Genomic DNA, 20,867 nt, shown 5'->3' on the forward strand with positions numbered 1-20,867 from the left:
AGATTGAACTGTAAATGTTGGGTGAGGAGGTGCATATTTGTAATGTGTACATAATGTGCAAAAGCCCAGGAAAGTGTGCAAAGATTTGCTCTAGTTCTATCCTTCACCATGTGGCTTTCTGGAATATAGCATAGTAGCCTAAAGGTTGCCTAAAGGTGATGATTCAAAATTCAGACAGGAAACCAAACGCTGAGTGGCTATTGTGAAAAATGACAGTAAGTAAGTGTAAATTGCCAGGGTATGATAACCCTCCAATGTTCTCTGAGTCTGAACCATAAGAACAGTGGAAGAATGAAGTGGAAATGTGGACATGGGTTACGTACCCACCAAAGAGAAAACAAGGTATGGCCTTGGCATTGTCACTTCCTACAAGATGTAAAATCAGAATTAAATTCAATTTGGGGATCTCTGGATCAGTACTAGCATTTACATTACTGGATTTTGCTAAGGTGTCTCATATGGACTGCAATCTGTTCTAACTGCTATTCTGTTCTTGGAGCAGGAGACCCTGTTGGATTGGATATCTGCTGCCTTGAAAAAATTCCTGACGAAACATAAGTCATTTCCTTCAGCCTTCATGGAACAAATGGGACATTCTCCAGTGAAAAACAGAAGACTCAATGGTCGCCAGATTTCAAAATAGTCCAGACACTGGACGTAGGTGTCAATACAATGGAAGAATTAAAGACAGGTAGAATGACGTTGAAGGCGCCTTTAGCAGATCTGGCCATTACAGCAGTAGACAAAATAGGAACAGCAATAATAGGTAAATGATTCCCGGGAATTAAGGACGAGGATGGCTCAGTAACATCTTCGCAGTCCAACATACTAAGGATCAGCAAATCCTTTTATGCTGGGCTGTATGACACGAAGCCCACAGACAGCAGAGCCTCCCAGTCCTTCCTGTCATCTATCACAGAGGTCTTAGAAGACAGCACGAGGGAGAGACTGGACAAGCTGCTAACTCTGGACGAGCTGACAAAGGCCGTCGAGTCCTTCGAGACGAGTAAAACTACCAGAAGCGATGGCTTACTGGTTGAGTTGTATTCGGCCCTGTGGGACTGGGTCGGCCCAGAATTGCTGGAAGTATACGAGGGTATGCTCCTGGCCTGCAGCATGTCAGAATCCATGAGGAAAGGCATCATCACCCTCATCTACTAGTGGAAGGGGGAGAGGGCAGAAATCAGAAATTGGAGGCCCATGTTAATGTTGACTACAAGATTCTGTCCAAAGTCATAGCCAGTCAAGTCAAGTCTGAGCTGGAGTTGGTGATCCACCCTGATCAGACCTGTACTGTACCCGGCAGGAAGATCTCGGACAGTCTCGCGCTACTCAGGGATACGATTGCCTATGTACGGGACAGGAGGGTGGACATCTGCCTCATCAGCCTGGACCTGGAGAAGGCTTTTGAGAGGATATCGCACACCTACATGATGGACGTGCTTTCCAAAATGGGGTTTGGGGAGGGAATCTGCAATTGGATCAAACTGCTCTGCACAAATATCAGTAGCGCAGTCTCAATCAATGGGTGGGAATCCGAAAGTTTCCCGATCTAATCTGGAGTCAGACAGGGCTGTCCTCTCTCCCCTGTCTTGTTTGTTTGCTATATTGAACCCTTTGCTGAGTCTATTAGGAAGGATGCGAGCATAAGAGGGGTGGCAATCCCAGGCAGTGGAGGCACTCAGGTTAAAACCTCCCTGTACATGGATGATGTCGCCGTCTTCTGCTCGGACCCGATGTCTGTGCGCAGACTGATGAGCATCTGCGACCAGTTTAAACTGGCCTCGGTAGCCAAAGTTAACCACGGCAAGAGCGAGGCCATGTTCTTTGGGAACTGGGCTGACTGATCCTTTGTCCCCTTCACCGTTAGGTCAGACTACCTGAAGGTGCTGGGGATATGGTTCGGAAGGGCCGGGGCGTGCACCAAAACCTTGGAGGAGCGAGTAGCCAAGGTACAAAACAAGCTGAGCATGTGGGAGCAGCGAGCTCTCTCCATTGTGGGTAAGAACCTGGTCATCAGGTGCAAGACGCTCATGTTGTTGCTGTACGTGGCGCAGGTCTGGCCCATACCCCACTCCTGCACCGCGGCGGTCACCCGAGCCATTTTCCACTTCATCTGGGGATCCAAAATGGCCTGGGTCCGGAGGGACACGATGTTCAAACCTCTGGATAGGGCGGGAAAAATGTACCCAACGTCGCCCTCATCCTGATGACTACCTTCATGTGCAGCTGAATCAAGCTGTGTGTAGATCTCCAGTACGCAAACTTCAAGTATCACTACGTGCTGAGGTTCTATCTGTCCCCGGTGTTGCGAAGGATGGGCATGGTCACATGGCCGCAGAACGCTCCATCCAGTTGGACTGTGCCGTACCACCTATCCTTCGTGGAGCAGTTTCTGCGGAAAAACACCTTTGACCACCGATCCATCAGGCAGTGGTCTGCATGGAATGTCCTCAAGGCCCGACGGGAAAAGGAGACAGTGGATCCTGTCGAATGGCTCCCCGAGAAGACTGCCAAAGTCATTTGGTGGAATGCCTCATCACCAGAACTTTCAAACAAGCACCAAGACGTAGCTTGGCTGGTGGTGAGAAGAGCCCTCCCCGTCAGATCCTTCCTGCACGCCCGAAGTCTCACCCCCTCCGCACAATGCCCTCGCAGTGGCTGTGGTGGGAAAGAGACGGTTGCCCACCTCCTTCCAGAATGTGTCTTTGCAAAGCAGGTGTGGAAAGAGATACAGTAGTTTTTGTCGAGGTTCATCCCAAGCAGCTCTGTAACACAGGAGTCTGTGCTCTACGGGCTGTTCCCAGGGACGCACACCGAGACAAACATCAACTGCTGCTGGAGGACTATCAGTTCGGTGAAAGACGCCCTTTGGTCTGCCCGAAACTTGCTGGTCTTCCAGCGCAAAGAGTTGTCCACAACCGAATGTTGCAGACTGGCACATTCCAAGGACCAGGACTACGTGCTGAGGGACGCACTGAAGCTTGGGGCAGCCACGGCAAAGGCTCCATGGGGAAAGACCACTGTGTAAGGTCCCCCCACCAAGCTGAACGGAGGGGCTGGATCCATGGAAAACCCCTCGAACTGTATCGGGAAAATTTTCTTTTGCTGTAAAATGTATATGGCATGAGAAATGAAATGGAAGGGTTGTGAGGCAACTCATGATTGTATTGAAGGAAACTGACCTCTTTTGCACTGTTTGTAATTTTTGACTTGGTACTGTTTGGAACTGTTTTGTCATGTATTTTTTACAGATTTTTATGAATAAAGTATATTTTGGAAATTAAAAAGAAGCAGTTACAAGATACTTCGGGTGTAAATCAAAGTATCATTTTGCAGTGAATGCAATTTGGCTGCCGAAACACTGGCTCTTGCAGAGGCAGTGGATGTGGAATTCCATTTGTCAAAGATTTTAAGTGAGGCTCTGTACAATGAGCGTACTGAAAATAGTATACCCACTGAATGATATGTAGATAATCGTTCCTTGTGGGATAATGTACACTCTACAAAAAGTGAGAGAAAAGGTTAAGGATTGACCTTGCTGCCCTAAAATAAATGCTCGAGAGAAAAGAAGTCTCTAAAATTAAATGAGTGGACATGAGTCATCAACTCACAAATTGTTTTACAAAAAGAAAATGCATGTATGAAGAAATTGTTCAGGGTCCTCCTGGAGGGGCATCTCACAATGTAATGCTTTGTACAGAATATAGAGGTCTTTGATTTAATTTGTTTGGAAATTTTGGCTGTCCAGACAACTCTCTTTTTTTAAACAGAGAGAAGGGAATCTATTAATTGCATATTAATTGAATGCAGGTGATGCACATTAACAGGGGTTTCACTAGTGCCCCTATAAGGATAGAGGGATAGTGCAGGAAAATGGCGTTGAGGTAGATCAGCCATGATCTATTTGAATGGCAAAACATGCCTGAGGGGCCGAATGGCCTACTCCTGCTCCTATTTCCTACGTTCTATAAAAAGGAACAAACTGAAACTGTGGTTGTTGGGTGAGCACTTGCATGTTTGTAATGTGTATCTCTTGTAAATAAATACTTACAAAAGTGCCTTAATGTGCTCTTATTCTATCCTTCACCACCTGGCTTTCTGGACTATAACAGTATGAACATGGCAAGCATCATTTATTGAAAACATATTAGGACCTTTGTGACAATGAAAAGCAAGTGTGTGCAGTGTTCTGTGGGTGATTGTTTGATAGCACTCACCTCACTCTCCATAAGATGTTCATTAGCAGTCATTAGATCAAACCAGGTTTCTTTCTCAACAACAACAGGGAGCTGAAATTAATGTAAAATACATTATTAAGGTCCACCAGCTAAGTGATTTAATCCATTGAGAAGGAGGGCAGAACTCAGGCCTGATTGGCCCACTATACAATTCCATTATTTTTGTGTATGTAATTCAGGATACTGTATATTGTGTTTATTTTAAATCACTGGGCCACCTGTCATATGTGGGAAGCAAGTGCATTTAGCACAGCAGTAACCTTTTCTGTAGAAGGCCATTGGGTCATCTAACCTACCCTTCCAAATGTCCCATCAGGTCTGTTACTTTGATTCTAGAATTAAAGCCTTTTTAAAGCATTGTTCTAGGTTTTCATTACCACCAACCAGGCTGGTAATCAGCTGCACAATTCGATCACCCACTTAGTAAACAATTGTTGCCTAAATTTCTCATGTTGTTTTGACAACTTGATCTTCAAACCGTGCCCCCTAGTCCTTGAACCCAATACCCAACAGACAAATCTCTATTCCATGAACCCAACATCCAGCAGACAAACTCTGCCCCCTGGTCCTTGAACCTAATACCCAATAGCCTTCCAGTCTTTGGACCCATGTCTAACAGGCAAACCATGCCCTCTGATCCTTGTCCATTGGTCACTAGATTCAAGGACTACAGGCTATGTCTGCCGGTTATTGGAATCAAGGATCAGAGGGCATGGGTCCAAAGACTACAAGGCTATTGGGTATTAGGTTCAATGACTAGGGGTCTGCCAGATGTTGAATTCAAGGAACAGAGGTTTGTCTGTTAGGTACTGGGGACACAATTTGCCTGTTGGGTATTGGGTTCAAGAACTGGGGGCATGGTTTGAAGTTCAAGTTGTCAAAACAACATGACAAATTAAGGCAACAATTATTTAATGACCAATACTTTGTGTAATTTTTTATGTTCTCCTCAAAATTCTCTTGGAAGGATGTTGCTGTACTGTGTAAAAATGTTTGGCTTTTCAGGGGACATTGCTCTAAATCTCCCAATCAAATGATATGGTAACACCATAATATTATACTATATTATACAGTAAGGGGTAATGCATAATATGCTGAGAAGCTCCCTCTGTTTTTGAAGCATGAGCACCTCTTAGAACAAATATGCCTACGAGCAAGGGAATGAAGCCTGAAAGCAGATAAAGTTATAAATGAGAAGTTTGGTAACTGATCTACAGAAAACAGCAATTTAGACTCTGAAAATAACATTCCTAACAGGTACCTGACTGCTAAAAAAGACCTTCACTCTCAAGAATCTACCTTTCAAGGCTCTTCTGTTGACAGAGGGTGGCACTGGCAGAGGGAAGGGGCTGGAAAATGAAACATCCTACCCAATATAATTAGTATGTCTGATTTTCTGACAGCCAATTTAGGGACCAAAAGAAAGCCGACAGGATCTTATTTGAATACTAAAATTTGCTTAAAAACACATCCTATCTTGAATGTTCCAACTACGGGCTAAGCACTTTCCATGGTGTTTATTCTTCCCATTACAAGCTGAGCCCATGGCAGTCCACGGGGGCTTCTTAAAGGGAGTTGGCAACTTTAGTTGCTGGTAAAAGTCTTTGTGCTTTTTGCATGTTTGTTCTCTGCATTAGTTGGTTTTGTTGATTAGATCTCCTTTTTCACATTTTCTTGGAGTTTTTCCACACTTTCCTTCATTACTGCTACTATTTGCATCGCACGATACAAAGTGATACTTGAGGGGTTCTGTCTGTACCTATCATTATTAAAGTTTTTTCAGCGGGCTCCCAGTGGTGGGAAGCTTGCCGCAGGAAGAGTGCCTTGGGTGGGAGCAGAATCTGAACATGTTATACAGTTTAGCTATGGAGGGGGAGTTCATGAGGGGCAACATATGCAGCTGCAATGATACTTGAGGCGTTCTATCTCCACCTATCACTACCACAGGACTGGCATTTACTGCCCCCTTCATACCCACCTGGACATGTCAGAGGAGACCTGCATTTTCTGCTTCAGATTCTCAGCAGCAATTGTCACAGGGCAGTGCTATCTGCTAATCAGATTACCTAAAGACAACATCTGCAACAGAGCAGCACCCTACTTATTTAAAAGAGGTTAAAAGTAGAACAGGGGGAATACAGGAGAAGCATGTTGAGAGCTTGTTTGTCAATTCTACAATTTGAATGTCTACCCAAGAATCAATGAAATAGGCTAGTCAACATAACCTCACCATTCGTTCTCAGACATTACAGAAGGAGTGCATAGCAGACTAACCTTCTCTGTGATGAATTCTTGAGGACGCTTCCAAGTGTGAATTTTCAGAGATGGTGGCAATTCAATCTTCCCCTCCGGGTCCTCAAATAACAGCTATGAAAAGACAAGGCATTCAAGAAAGTAAACAACATCAAGCACACACACATGATTAATATTATAATATGAGCTAGTGAGAGGAAAATTACATCCAAATGCTGAGATCTCTGCTTTCCCAGCATAACTCAGCCTTCTCTTTATTTTAACTACCATGAAAATTCCTCGGCAATTGATTATTTCTCTGATCAGAGAAATCGCTGCCACTTAGCGACATCATTTGGTTTGGCTGTTACTTTTTTTTGGCTAAAGATTGCTGGCAAATGATGTAATCAGATTCACAAGATAAAAATTTCCTTTCAGGAGAATGACACTGAGTAAGTACAGGAGTACACAATACCATTTATAGAGTAATTTACAGCACAGAAGGAAGCCAACCAGCCCATCAAGTCCATATCAGCTCTCCACAGAGCTATGCAGTCAGTCCCACACCCCTTCTCGATCCCTGTAGCCCTGCAAGTCTATTTCTCTCAGGTGGCCATCCAATTTCCTCTTGACGTCCTTGATCGTCTCCACTTCCACCACCCTTGTGGGCAGCGAGTTCCAGGTCATTACCACCCGCTGCGTAAAAAAGTGCTTCCTCAGATTCCTCCTGATTCCTTTGCCCAAAACTTTTAATCGGTGTCCCCTAGTCCTTGTACCATTTGTGAATGGGAACAGTTCTTCCTTGTGTAACTTATCTAAGCATGTCATAATCTTGTACACTTCTATTAAATCTCTCCTCAATCTCCTTTGTTCGAAGGGGAACAACCCCAGTTTTTCCAACTTAACCTTGTAACTAAAATCCCCCATCCCTGGAGTCATTCTGGTAAATCTCCTCTGTACCCTCTCAAGGACCCTCACATCCTTCCTAAAGTGTGGTGACCAGAACTGGATGCAATGTCCGGAGGTTGAGATGTTTGGCCTCCAACAACTACAACCACATTCCTTTGTGCTAGGTATGACGCCAACCAGGGAAGAGCTTTCCCCCAATTCCCACAGACTTCAATTTTACTAGGCCTCCTTGATGCCAGGTACGGTCACCTCTGGAATTCAATGCTTTTGTCCATGTTTGGACCAAGGCTGTAACGAGGTCTGCAGCTGAGTGATCCTGGTGGAACCTAAATTGGGCATCGGTTAGCAGGTTATTGATGAGTAAGTACTGCTTGACAGCACAGTCGACAACACTTTCCACCACTTTTCTGATGATTGAGAGTAGGCTGAGGGGGTAATAATTGGGCCAAATTGGATTTGTCCTGCATTTTGTGAACAGGACATGTCTGGGCAATTTTCCATATGGTCAGGCAGACTCCAGCATTGTGGCTGTACTGGAACACCTTGGCTAGAGGTGCGGTTACTTCTGGAACACAAATCTTCGGTATTGCAGCCTTTGTTGTATACATTGTGATCAGCCAATTCTTGACATCATATGGAATGTATCGAATTGGCTGAAAACTGCATCTGTGACAGTGGGAGGCTGAGATGGATTATTCACTCAGCACTTCCGACTGAAGCTGTTTGTGAATGTGTGAGCCTTGGCTTTTGCATTCGCACACAGGGGTCCGGCATCATTGAGGTTACAGTCATTGACCGTGGAGTCTCCTCCTGCCCTCAGTTGTTTAATTGTTCACCACTCATGACTGGATGTGGCAGACCTGCATAGCTTTGATCTGTCTACTGGGTGTGGAATAGCTTAGCTCTGTCGATAGCACACTGCTTCAGCTGTTGAACATCCATGTAGTCCTGTGTTGTAGCTTCACCAGGTTTGCACCTCATTTTTAAGCATGCCTGGTCTGCTCCTGGTATGCTCTTCTACACTCCTCATTGCTCCAAAGTTGGTTGCCTGGTTTGATGGAAATGGCAGATGTTAGGCTGAGCCACGAATTTACAGATCATGGTGGAATAGAACTCAGCTGCTGATGGCCCACAGCGCCTCATTGATGCCCAGTTTTGAGCTGCTAGATCAGTTCTGAATTTATACCATTTAGCACAGTGATAGTGCCACGCAATATGATGGATGGTGTCATGAGTACAGATGGGATTTCATCTCCGCAAGGACTGCGCGATGAGCGAGGACAAGTAGGTTTTTCCCTTGTGTTGGTTCTTTCATCACCTGCTGTAAGCCCAGCCGAGCACCTAAGTCCCTCAGAACTTGCCCAGCTCAGTCAGCTGTGGTGCTACTGAGCCATTCTTAGTGATGGACATTGAAGTTCCCCACCCAGAGTATATTTTATTGTTACGACCAAGGCGGGAGTAGTGCACTGTCAATTCAGTCTCATTACTCCACAGGTCATTACATATTATTAAAGTTTTCCCACCTACTGGAAAATTAACCAAATTAAACGCTTTATTAACCCCCCAGAATACAACAGACCAAACCAGGTATCTTTAAACAACAAATTAACTATTTATTAATAAACTAAATCTTAAACAATTTTGAGATAAATCTATGTCTAAAGACCTTAACTTCTTATTTCTCCTAACCCTATTGCACACAAACATACATTCAAAAACCAATGGTTAACTGGTTTTAAAAATGATGTTCTAAATTAGCTGTTTCTTAAGAATAATAAAATAACTGGGTTCTAAGTCTTTCTGGGTTACATTCCCGGTTCGGAGAGGTGTCCCAGAGTTGAAAAGTCAGATGCCACTCGAAGTCTCCAGGCAAATTCCAACAGTCTTTAACGTTCAAAGCACTTCGGTTGCAGCAGGCGTCACACAGTTCTTTCAACAAGGAGTATAGCAATAGGTTTATTTGGATTCTTAAAATTGGCAGTCTATCAGTAGAAACTTTACTGAGAATTTCAGAACTCCCAGAAACACAAAAAGGCAACAGAAAGTCACTCCTGAATCAAAGACTTCTTAGAGATTTGAAGTAAAAAGTAATTTGCTACCTCCAACAATACAAAGATTTCCTTTCTGGGGTTTCTTTCCTCCTTAGGCAATACACAGCCTGTAGGTCAATGTAGATTTTTCTGCTAAGGAGAGAGAGATCCTTCCTTCAGTGAGCACACTTCACTAGTCTCTGGATCAAACTGGTTCTAGCCAGTCTTTACAGACAGTTAACTAATACAATACATCAAGTTGCTTCTCTCTCCTGCTGTTGCCTAGGAAACAGGCTTGCTGCTGGCACATTCTGCGCCCAGAGAATCTAAAAGGCTTCTCTCTGCCTTAAAGGCACACAGCCCTCCTTAGTTTTTAAAGAAGAAAAAAAACACTTCCATGACACAATGCCCTTGATGCCCGCAGTGCTTCTTCCAAGTGGTGTTCAACATGGAGGAATACTGATTTATTAGCTGAGGGAGGGCGGTGTTAATAAGCTGGAGATTTCCTTGCCCATGTTTGACCTGATGCTATGAGACTTGATGGGGTTTGGAGTCAATGTTGAGGATTCCCTCCTGACTGTATACCACTGTGCACCGCCTCTGGTGGATCTGTCCTGCCGGTGGACAGGACGATACAGAGTTGGTGATGGAGGAGTCTAGGATGTTGGCTGAAAGGTATGATTCTCAGTATGACTATGTCAGGCTGCTGCTTTACTAGTCTGTGGGATAACTCTCCCAATTTTGGCACAAAACTCCAGGTGTTAGTGAGGAGAACTTTGTGCGGTCCACCGGGCTGAGTGTGCCTTTTGGATTTGATCATACTGGATGGCTCCCTTTCCATTTCTTGGATGCTTTTTCTTCCTGGTAATAACTGTAGGAAGAGAAACACCCGCTTTAAATAAACTGGAGCCCATTAGCCCCCAACTATTGCTGCAGGAAGTAAGATTTCTCTCCCATTTTAAATTACATGGTTAGCTGGGTTGGGCGCGGGCGTGAACTGGAATATTGGAATGATCATTTCGGATTACCGTGTGCAGAATTTTCCCTCCAGGGTCGGGAAACTGACGTTGGGACGGTTTCCAGGTCTCAATCCTACCCTGGGGCAGGAGGGTGCAGTGATAGCCTCTGATTTTCATGGAGTCAGCCTGCTGATTGGCTGGAGGGCTGGTTGTGTGGCCAATTAGCAGCCGCTGGGGTCGGAAAGGAGGCAGGACTTAGCGAGTGAGGGCCCCGATTTAAACAGACCACAGCAGCTATTACTGTGGCTGTCAAGGGACAGGAAAGGCAAAGGGCTGGCACCCAGGGTAGGGCTGCCCCTTGCTTCGCTGATGCTTACCTGGAGACCAGTAGTGCCTTATCTCTGTCTTTGTCCTTGCAGGATGAAAGGGCGCTGACAGGAGGAGGGATGCCCTATTTGCATATTGTCATGCAGGCTGCCATCTGCCAAGAATGAGGCACATATATTTCGCCACATGGACATTAAATATAAAAATTGTTACTGGGAAGAAAAGAAGGCCTATTACAAGGGGTTGCCAAGCCCCTGGATGGAAAGACATTTTTTTCATACGAGCAGTGTTGGAACAAAGGAACCAGTCCCTGCCCCAATACACAGACGAGATCTGGTCAAACCAGTCAATCATGTGACCACCTGCTGGCCAACTAGGGGAGTTTTAAATTGGAGAAACGGTGTTTGAAGACAGAAAGCTGTTTGTTTCTGGACTGACAAGACCTCTCGTGGATGGCTTGCCGCCGCTTCTCCTGTCTGCTCTCATCTCTCTCACCAGCTTCAGAAACCATTGAAGACATATGAACCCCAAGAGAGAAAAGTCTCCTATAGTGAACAAGGTTTAAGAAGAATACTGCGTCCCAACGAAAAGCAAGATCTACCTACAAGCAAGGACTACAGCGAGCTCGAACACCCCTCTTCAGAGACTGCCTCAAACCTCTCTACTTTATTTTACTTCTGTTCTTTTCTGTCTCTATTTGTATGTGCGTATCACGTATGCACGCTAGTGTGGGGCGCGGCGGGTATCCATAGGCGTTAACCAATTAGTTTTTTGTTTAAGTTTTAATAAATTTCACTTTTCTTCTTTAAACCTAAGAAAGCCTGTTTGTGCTCATTTCTTTGCCTTATAGTTGGAAAGCGGTGAACAAGGATTCACCAAGGGGGAGCTAAAACAGTGCGTTTAAAAACAAAACCCTGTTACAGTAAGACCAGGTGAAGGCTGAGAAAGACCCCTAGACATCTTTTTCACCTGGTCGTAACAATATCATAACTACCATGGAGGAGGGAGCTATGGAGATTGCCAGGGTAGCCCCTCAGGAACAAGTCAGGGAAGGTGAGATGGGCATTCCTGGTGGAGAGGATGAAAAGATATTGCAATGCATAAATGAAGGGGGTGGAGTGGACTCCACCCTGTCCGATAGCATGCTAAAGACTCAGGTACATTGGGAAGCCTCAGTACTATGGAGGCTTCTGCTCTCCAAAGCTAGTTCTCATGATCTCTTGTGTCTCCCAGAGGTTCTGGCAAGGAGTGGGGAGTACAGATTCTTGTATCTGAACTAGAGCAAGCACTGGCATCAGAGCAAGCACCCTCGCATCTCACAAGCACACCCTCCACCAGCACAGGCACAGTCACCTCAGTGGGTACTTGCGCATGCTTAGATAGGGCGGCACTGGGTGATAAGCATGTTAAGAGTGAGCAAGGGGGAGGTAAGAGAGGTAGAACCAGCTGTGGGCAGTCCCCCTCGCAGGATGGAGGACAGAAAGAGCCATGCAGGGCACAGATGCAGGGTCTAGGGAGTCACAAGAAAGGAGGGTCCACTCAGACCAGGAGCAACAGGTGTGTTCCAGTATGTTGGAGTTCCCTGAGGCAGTGTGGGGTCACGACCTGAGAATGGATGAGTCCAATCAGCTCATGTGCGTGATCCTGGCTAAGGCCTTTGAACAAATGAGCTCCTCCAATGAAAAAGTGGTCAACCTCATGGGAGAGCTATATGCGGCAGCACCGAGAGTGGATGCAGGACCTGTGCACAGACATGCACAGAATGCATGCCACACTCTGTAGCCTTGACCAGTCAGTGGCGCTGATGGTGCAGAGATATTTGGAGTGGATGCCAGTTGCACCCCAACTGGTTCTCCCCTCCAGCCATCTGGAGTGCCATCCAAGGGCTGAAGCAGTCACCGATGAGGATACCACCTCTTGCAGGGAATCAGCATCACCATCGGCCTCCTTGGCCCCTCTGACTGAAGGACCATCTGTGCAACAGGATCCAGATTACAGAGGCTTCTCCTGAACTGACGCCGGTGCAGCAGCCCACCTCCAAGACAAAGTCAACCGTCACGTGCATCTAAGTCACAGCAGAAATAATCAAGCAGGCTGCCTCCACCTCATCCGAGGACACAACGCACAGAAGTGGCCAAGAGTGTAGGCCACCGCATCAGACAGCACTGAGTGGTTCACTGGGGTTTGCCTCACCTTGAAATGTGCCTTATCCCTTTTCAGCACTATGTAAATACTGACATGTGACTCCATTCTTTAATGATGAGACAGGAAAAGAGGGAAATGTAGTGAAGGGAGGCAAGGGTCCTTGGATGGGCACAATGAAAACTCTGGACAGATGTGCATCCTTCATTGGCAGTAAGAGTGGATCTATTCCAGGCTGCTTCTTCAATGGAAGTGTTGTCTCAGGCAGCTCAAAGCGAGTTCCAGACCATACCGTCCTCCTGGGTTAGAAAGGCTCAGCTGAAACATGCCTGGATCAGATAATCTCTAACATTGATGGCATTCTGACAGGATCCTGAAGTTTTCCGCCGGCCCTGGCCACCTCTCTGCACAGCCAGGGCACTTCTGTGTTCTGCATCTTCCTCTTCCACATCCTGCTCTTCCTATTCCTCCAATCAGTGGTCGTTCCAGGGCCTAATCCTCTTCAGTCCACACCTCTCTGGAAGGCCATGTTATGGAGAGCGAGGCAGACCACCACAGTGCAGGAGACCCTTGCAGGAGTGTACTGCATGGCACCACTTAACTGGTCCAGGCCATGGAACCGCATCTTCAGAAGCCCGATGGCCTGCTCAATGGTGGTCCTTGTGAGCAAATGGCTTCAGTTATAGCGTCTCTGTGCCTCTGTCTCAGGGTCTCGTAAAGGGGTAAGTAGCTGTCGCTTCAAGGGATAACCCTTGACCCCTAGAATCCATCCATGGAGCTTGGGAGGTGAAATGAAGAGCTGCGGCACCCTGGACTGCCAGAGGATGAAGCAGTCATGGCAGCTGCCAGGATAGCAAGTGCGCACATGCAGGAAGCTCTTGTGGATGCAGACTAGCTGAATGCTGAGGGAGTGGAAGCCCTTCCTGTTGCTGAATCTCACTGACTGGTCACTTGGTGCCTTGAAAAAGACCACAGAAAGGGCATTAGTGACGTGGGAGATGCAGTGGTGTGCAACCATTTGCTAGACACCACCAAGATCCACAGCTGATCCTTGGAAGGACCCAGAGGCAAAGAAGTTCAAGGTTATAGTGACTTTAATGGCTACTGACAGGGCACAGCGAACAGTGCTGCGAGTTGTGAGGTTTTCTGCCACGTGGACACAAATCTCTGTGACCATCTGCCTGGACAGTCGCAGTCTCTTGCGGCACTGGTTCTCCAATATTTCACGGTAGCTCCGTCTTCGCCGGTAGATCCTATGCTGGGGGTATGACCTCCGTTGCCTTCCAGCTCCTTATCCCTCTCCACTGCCCTCTTCATACCCAGGGCTCTACCTTTGCTGAGGAATTAGAATTAGAACATTACAGCGCAGTACAGGCCCTTCGGCCCTCGATGTTGCGCCGACCTGTGAAACCATCTGACCTACACTATTCCATTTTCATCCATATGTCTATCCAATGACCACTTAAATGCCCTTAAAGTTGGCGAATCTACTACTGCTGCAGGCAGGGCGTTCGACGCCCTTACTACTCTCTGAGTAAAGAAACTACCTCTGACATCTGTCCTATATCTATCACCCCTCAACTTGAAGCTATGTCCCCTCGTGTTTGCCATCACCATCCGAGGAAAAAGACGCTCACTATCCACCCTATCTAACCCTCTGATTATCTTATATGTCTCAATTAAGTCACCTCTCATCCTCCTTCTCTCCAATGAAAACAACCTCAAGTCCATCAGCCTTTCCTCGTAAGACCTTCCCTCCATACCAGGCAACATCCTAGTAAATCTCCTCTGCACCCTTTCCATAGCTTCCACTTCCTTCTGATAATGCGGTGACCAGAACTGCACGCAATACTCCAGGTGCGGTTTCACCAGAGTTTTGAACAGCTGCAGCATGACCTCGTGGCTCCGAAACTCGATCCCCCTACTAATAAAAGCTAACACACCATATGCCTTCTTAACAGCCCTATTAACCTGGGTAGCAACCTTCAGGGATTTATGCACCTGGACACCAAGATCTCTCTGTTCATCTACACTACCAAGAATCTTCCCATTAGCCCAGTACTCTGCATTCCTGTTACTCCTTCCAAAGTGAATCACCTCGCACTTTTCCGCATTAAACTCCATTTGCCATCTCTCAGCCCAGCTCTGCAGCCTATCTATGTCCCTCTGTACCCTACAACATCCTTCGGCACTATCCACAACTCCACCGACCTTAGTGTCATCTGCAAATTTACTAACCCACCCTTCTACACCCTCTTCCAGGTCATTTATAAAAATGACAAACAGCAGTGGCCCCAAAACAGATCCTTGCAGTACACCACTAGTAACTAAACTCCAGGATGAACATTTGCCATCAACCACCACCCTCTGTCTTCTTTCAGCTAGCCAATTTCTGATCCAAAGCTCCAAATCACCTTCAACCCCATACTTCCGTATTTTCTGCAATAGCCTACCGTGGGGAACCTTATCAAACGCCTTACTGAAATCCATATACACCACATCCACTGCTTTACCCTCATCCACCTGTTTGGTCACCTTCTCGAAAAACTCAATAAGGTTTGTGAGGCACGACCTACCCGTCACAAAACCGTGCTGACTATCGCTAATGAACTTATTCTTTTCAAGATGATTATAAATCCTATCTCTTATAACCTTTTCCAACATTTTACCCACAACCGAAGTAAGGCTCACAGGTCTATAATTACCAGGGCTGTCTCTACTCCCCTTCTTGAACAAGGGGACAACATTTGCTATCCTCCAGTCTTCCGGCACTATTCCTGACGACAATGATGACATAAAGATCAAGGACAAAGGCTCTGCAATCTCCTCCCTAGCTTCCCAGAGAATCCTAGGGTAAATCCCATCTGGCCCAGGGGACTTATCTATTTTCACACTTTCCAAAATTGATAACACCTCCTCCTTGTGAACCTCAATCCCATCTAGCCTAGTAGCCTGAATCTCAGTATTCTCCTCGACAACATTTTCTTTCTCTACTGTAAATACCGACGCAAAATATTCATTTAACACTTCCCCTATCTCCTCTGATTCCACACACAACTTCCCACTACTATCCTTGATTGGCCCTAATCTAACTCTAGTCATTCTTTTATTCCTGATATACCTATAGAAAGCCTTAGGGTTTTCCCTGATCCTATCCGCCAATGACTTCTCGTGTCCTCTCCTTGCTCTTCTTAGCTCTCCCTTTAGATCCTTCCTGGCTAGCTTGTAGCTCTCAAGCGCCCTAAATGAGCCTTCACGTCTCATCCTAACATAAGCCTTCTTCTTCCTCTTGACAAGCACTTCAACTTCTTTAGTAAACCACGGCTCCCTCGCTCGACAACTTCCTCCCTGCCTCACAGGTACATACTTATCAAGGACACGCAGTAGCTGCTCCTTGAATAAGCTCCACATTTCGATTGTTCCCATCCCCTGCAGTTTCCTTCCCCATCCTACGCATCCTAAATCTTGCCTAATCGCATCATCATTACCAGACACAAAATCTGAGAGTCATGCTCCCATTGCCAGCTCTTGCCATCCGTGTGCTCAGATGGACTCCCAATAATGTCTCAAAGCCTTATTCCTTGTTATGCCCCCACGATGCCAGGAGGATGACGACCCCTGCACTGCCCGAGTGCCCACTAACCATTCCCCCTGCAAGGTGTGCACACCCAATGGCACCTCTGCCACAATGGCTGTGCCCCTCTCAGCTGTTCTCCCTTTTATGGGCCCACCTAGTTTCAGGGGTGGCTATGACTGGCTCCCCACTGTGTTGCTGCAGCTGCACACCTGGTCTGCCCCTGCCCCAGCCTGCAACCCGTGCACCCAAACCAAAATGTCAAACTGGCCCTCTACGGCCTCTCAATGAGCTCCTTAACTAGCTTAATTGGCCTTATTCAGAAGCAGAACCTCAAAGGTAATAATCTCTGGATTATTACCTGAGCCACATGCAAATTGGCATAGGGCAAATAAGAATAGAGAAATGAATGCGTGGCTCAAGGTCTGGTGTGGTAGAAGTGGTTCCGGTTCATGGGGCATTGGCACCAGTACTGGGGAAAGTGGGGGCTGTACTGTTGAAACGGTCTACACCTGAACCGTGCTGGGATCCATGTTCTAGTGAGCAGCATAACGAGGGAAATAGAGAGGGTTTTAAACTAAATAGTGGGGGCAAGGGAACAAATTTGAGAAGAGGTGGTAAATCAAAGAGTAGAGACAAGGCAAGAGAGGAAGGTATTAATATGGGAAATGATAAATAGACCATGACAGGAAGGGACAGTGAGTACAAATCTAAGAGTAAATCAGCGGATAAGGCTCGAGGTTACAAAAATAATACAAAGGACAAAACTAAAGGCTTCTCTGTATCTGAATGCACCGAGCATTTAAAACAAAACAGATGAACTGATAGCGCAAATAAAAATAAATGAGTGTGATCTGATAGCGATTAAAGAGACATGGCAGCAGAATGTCATAGATTGGAACCTGAATACTGAAGGATACATGACACTTAGGAAGGACAGGAAGCTAGGAAATGGTGGAGGGGTGGCTCTGTTAATTCATGATAGTATTAGCACAATAGAGAGAGGGATGACCCAAGATCAGGAAACCAGGATGTAGAAGCAGTTTGGGTCAAGATGAGAAATGATAAAGGCAAGAAGTCACTTGTGGAATGGTGTACAGGCCCCCCAACAGTAACTACACAGTAGGACGGGGTATAAAGGAAGAAATAATGGGAGCTTGTCAGAAAGGTATGACAATAATCATGGGGGATTTTAATTTACGTATAGACTGGAAACATCAGTGGGCAAAGGTAGCCTAGACGAGGAGTTCATAGAATGTTTTCAGAATAGTTTCTTGCAACAGCACGTTCTGGAGCCAACAGAGAGCAGGCTATACTAAACCTGGTATTGTGCAACGAGATAGGATTAATTAATGACCTCACAGTGAAGGCGCCCCTAGGCAGCAGCAATCATAATATGATTGCATTTTACATTCAGTTTGAGGGAGAGAAGAGTGGGTCTAAGACTAGTATTTTAAACTTAAATAAGGGCAATTATGAGGGCATGAAAGCAGAGATGGCTAAAGTGAATGAGCAAATTAGGTTAAGGGATAGGTTAATAGAGATACAGTGGCAAACATTTAAGGGGATATTTCAGAATACAGAGAATAGATACATTCCAACGAGAAAGAAAAATTCCAAGGGGAGGACCCACCATCCGTGGTTAACTAAAAAAGTTAAAGATAGTATCAAAATTAAAGAAAAAGCACATAATTGCGCAAAGATGGGTGGCCGGTCAGAAGATTGGACAGAATATTAAAAAAGCAAAGAATGACAAAGATTAATAAGGATGGAAAAATTACAGTACGAAAGAAAGCTGGTTAGCAATATGAAAACAGATAGTAAGAATTTCTATAGATATTTAAAAAAAGAAAAGTTAATAAAGTGAGCGTTGATCCTATAGAAAGTGAGTCAGAGGAATTAATAAGGGAAAATAAGGAGATGACACATGAATTGAACAGGTATTTTGCATCGGTCTTCACTATAGAGGATCCCAGAAACAGCTGTCAATCAGGAAACAGAAGGGAGGGAGGAACTCAAGAAAATTACAATCACCAGGGAAGTGGTACTGAGCAAATTGTTGGAGCGGCGGGCTGACAAGTCCCTGGGTCCAGATGGACCTCATCCTAGGGTCTTAAAAGGAGTGCTAGTGAGATAGTTGATGTGTTAGTTTTAATTTTCCAAAATTCCCTAGATTTGGGGAAGGTTCCATTAGATTGGAAAATAGCGAATGTAACCCCTTCATTCAAAAAGGGAGGGAGACAGAAAGCAGGAAACTACAGGCCAGTTAGCTTAACATCTGTCATAGGGAAAATGTTAGAAGCTATTATTAAAGACGTTATAGCAGGGCACTTAGAAAAATTCAAAGAAATCAGGCAGAGTCAATATGGTTTTGTGAAAGAGAAATCATGTTTAACTAATCTATTGGAGTTCTTTGAAGAAGTAACATGTGCTGAGGATAAAGGGGAACCGGTGGATGTACTGTAATTAGATTTCCAGAAGGCATTTGAAAACACAAAAAATAGGAGCAGAAGTAGACCATATGGCCCATCGAGCCTGCTCTGCCATTCAATACGATCATGGCTGATCTTGGGCTTCAATTTCACTTTCCTGCCCATTCCCGATATCCCTTGATTGCCTGCGAGACCAAAACTCTATCTATCCCAGTATTCAAAGATGGAGCACCCACAACCCTCTGGGGTGGAGAATGCCAAAGATTCACAACCTTTTGAGTGAAGTAATTTCTCTTCATCTCAGTCCTGAATGATTGGCCCCTTATCTTGAGACTGTGTCCCTGTGTTCTAGATTCCCTGACGAGCGGGAACAATCTCTCAGCTTCTACCTAATCAAGCCCTTTCAGTATCTTGTATGTCTCAGTTAGATCGCCTCTCATTCTTCTAAACTCCAAAGAATATAGGCCCAATTTACTCAGCCTCTCATCATAGGACAACCCCCTCATCCCAGGGACCAATTTAGTAAATCTTCGCTGCACTTCCTCCAGTGCAAGTATATCCTTTCTTAACTGTGGAGTCCAAAACTGCACACAGTATTCTACGTGTGGTCTCACCAAAGCCCTGTACAATTTTAGTAAGACCTCTTTATTTCTGTACTCCAATCCCCTTGCAATAAAAGCCATTTGCCTTCCTAATAGCCTGCTGCACCTGCATGTAAACTTTGTGAGTTCCTTGTACAAGTACCAAGTTTCCCTGAATATCACACCTTTTAAAAAATATTCTACTTTTCTATTTTTATGACCAGTGAACAACTTCACACTTCCCTACATTATACTCCATTTGCCATCTTGTTGCCCACACACTTAACCTGTCTATATCTTTTTGCAGCCTCTCTACACCCTCCCCGAAGCTTACCTTTCCACCGAGCTTTGTAAGGTGTCACATCAAATGTTATTGTGGAAAATAAAAGCTCATGGTGTAGGCGGTAACATATTGGCATGGATAGAAGATTGGCTAGCTAACAGGAAACAAAGAGTAGGCATAAAAGGGTTATTTTCTGGTTGGCAAGATGTAACGAGTGGTGTGCCACAGGGATCTGTGCTGGGGCCTCAACCTTTTACAATTTATCTAAATGACTTGGTTGAAGAGACCAAAGGTATGGTTGCTAAATTTGTTGATAACACAAAGATAGTTTAGTTTAGTTTAAAGATACAGCACTGAAACAGGCCCTTCGGCCCACCGAGAGTCTGTGCCGACCATCAACCACCCATTTATACTAATCCTACACTAATCCCATATCCCTATCACATCCCCACCTGTCCCTATATTTCCCTACCACCTACCTATACTAGGGGCAATTTATAATGGCCAATTAACCTATCAACCTGCAAGTCTTTGGCATGTGGGAGGAAACCGGAGCACCCGGAGGAAACCCACGCAGACACAGGGAGAACTTGCAAACTCCACACAGGCAGTACCCAGAATTGAACCCGGGTCGCCGGAGCTGTGAGGCTGCGGTGCTAACCACTGCGCCACTGTGCCGTAAATTGTGACGAGGACGTAAGGAAGCTACAAAGGGATATAGATAGGTTAAGTGAGTGGACAAAGATCTGGCAAATGGAGTATAATATGGGAAAATGTGAAATTGTCCATTTTGGCAGGAAAAATAAAAAAGAAGCACATTATCTAAATGGTGAAATATTGCAGAACTTGGAGGTGCAGAAGGATCTGGGTGTCCTAGTGCATGAATCGCAAAAGGTTAGTATGCAGGGTAGAGCTAGTAATTAGGAAAGCTAATGGAATGTTATTGTTTATTGTGAAGGGAATTGAATAAAAAAAGTAGGGAGGTTATGCTTCAGTTATACAGGGCATTGGTGAGACCACATCTGGAGTACTGTGTACAGTGTTGATCTCCTTATTTAAGGAAGGATATAAATGCGTTGGAAGCAGTTCAAAGAAGGTTTACTAGACTAATACCTGGGATGGGCGGGTTGTCTTATGAGGAAAGCTTGGACAGACTA

At 45.4% G+C, this 20,867-nt stretch overlaps 1 protein-coding gene across 1 annotated transcript in view; it reads right to left on the reverse strand.

Moving 5' to 3' along the window:
- The window catches only part of adgb (androglobin), a 400,763-nt gene that overhangs the window by 353,879 nt on the left and 26,017 nt on the right, over nucleotides 1–20,867 (reverse strand). Inside the window, exons 3-4 of the mRNA XM_068044513.1 lie at nucleotides 6,516–6,608; nucleotides 4,221–4,292 (exon numbers count right to left, since the gene is read on the reverse strand). Of these exons, the coding sequence (XP_067900614.1) occupies nucleotides 4,221–4,292; nucleotides 6,516–6,608 (165 nt within the window). The remainder of the gene's footprint in view (nucleotides 1–4,220; nucleotides 4,293–6,515; nucleotides 6,609–20,867) is intronic.

This window comes from Heterodontus francisci, chromosome 13 (assembly GCF_036365525.1).
Source record: "Heterodontus francisci isolate sHetFra1 chromosome 13, sHetFra1.hap1, whole genome shotgun sequence".
NCBI classification, from domain to species: domain Eukaryota; kingdom Metazoa; phylum Chordata; class Chondrichthyes; order Heterodontiformes; family Heterodontidae; genus Heterodontus; species Heterodontus francisci.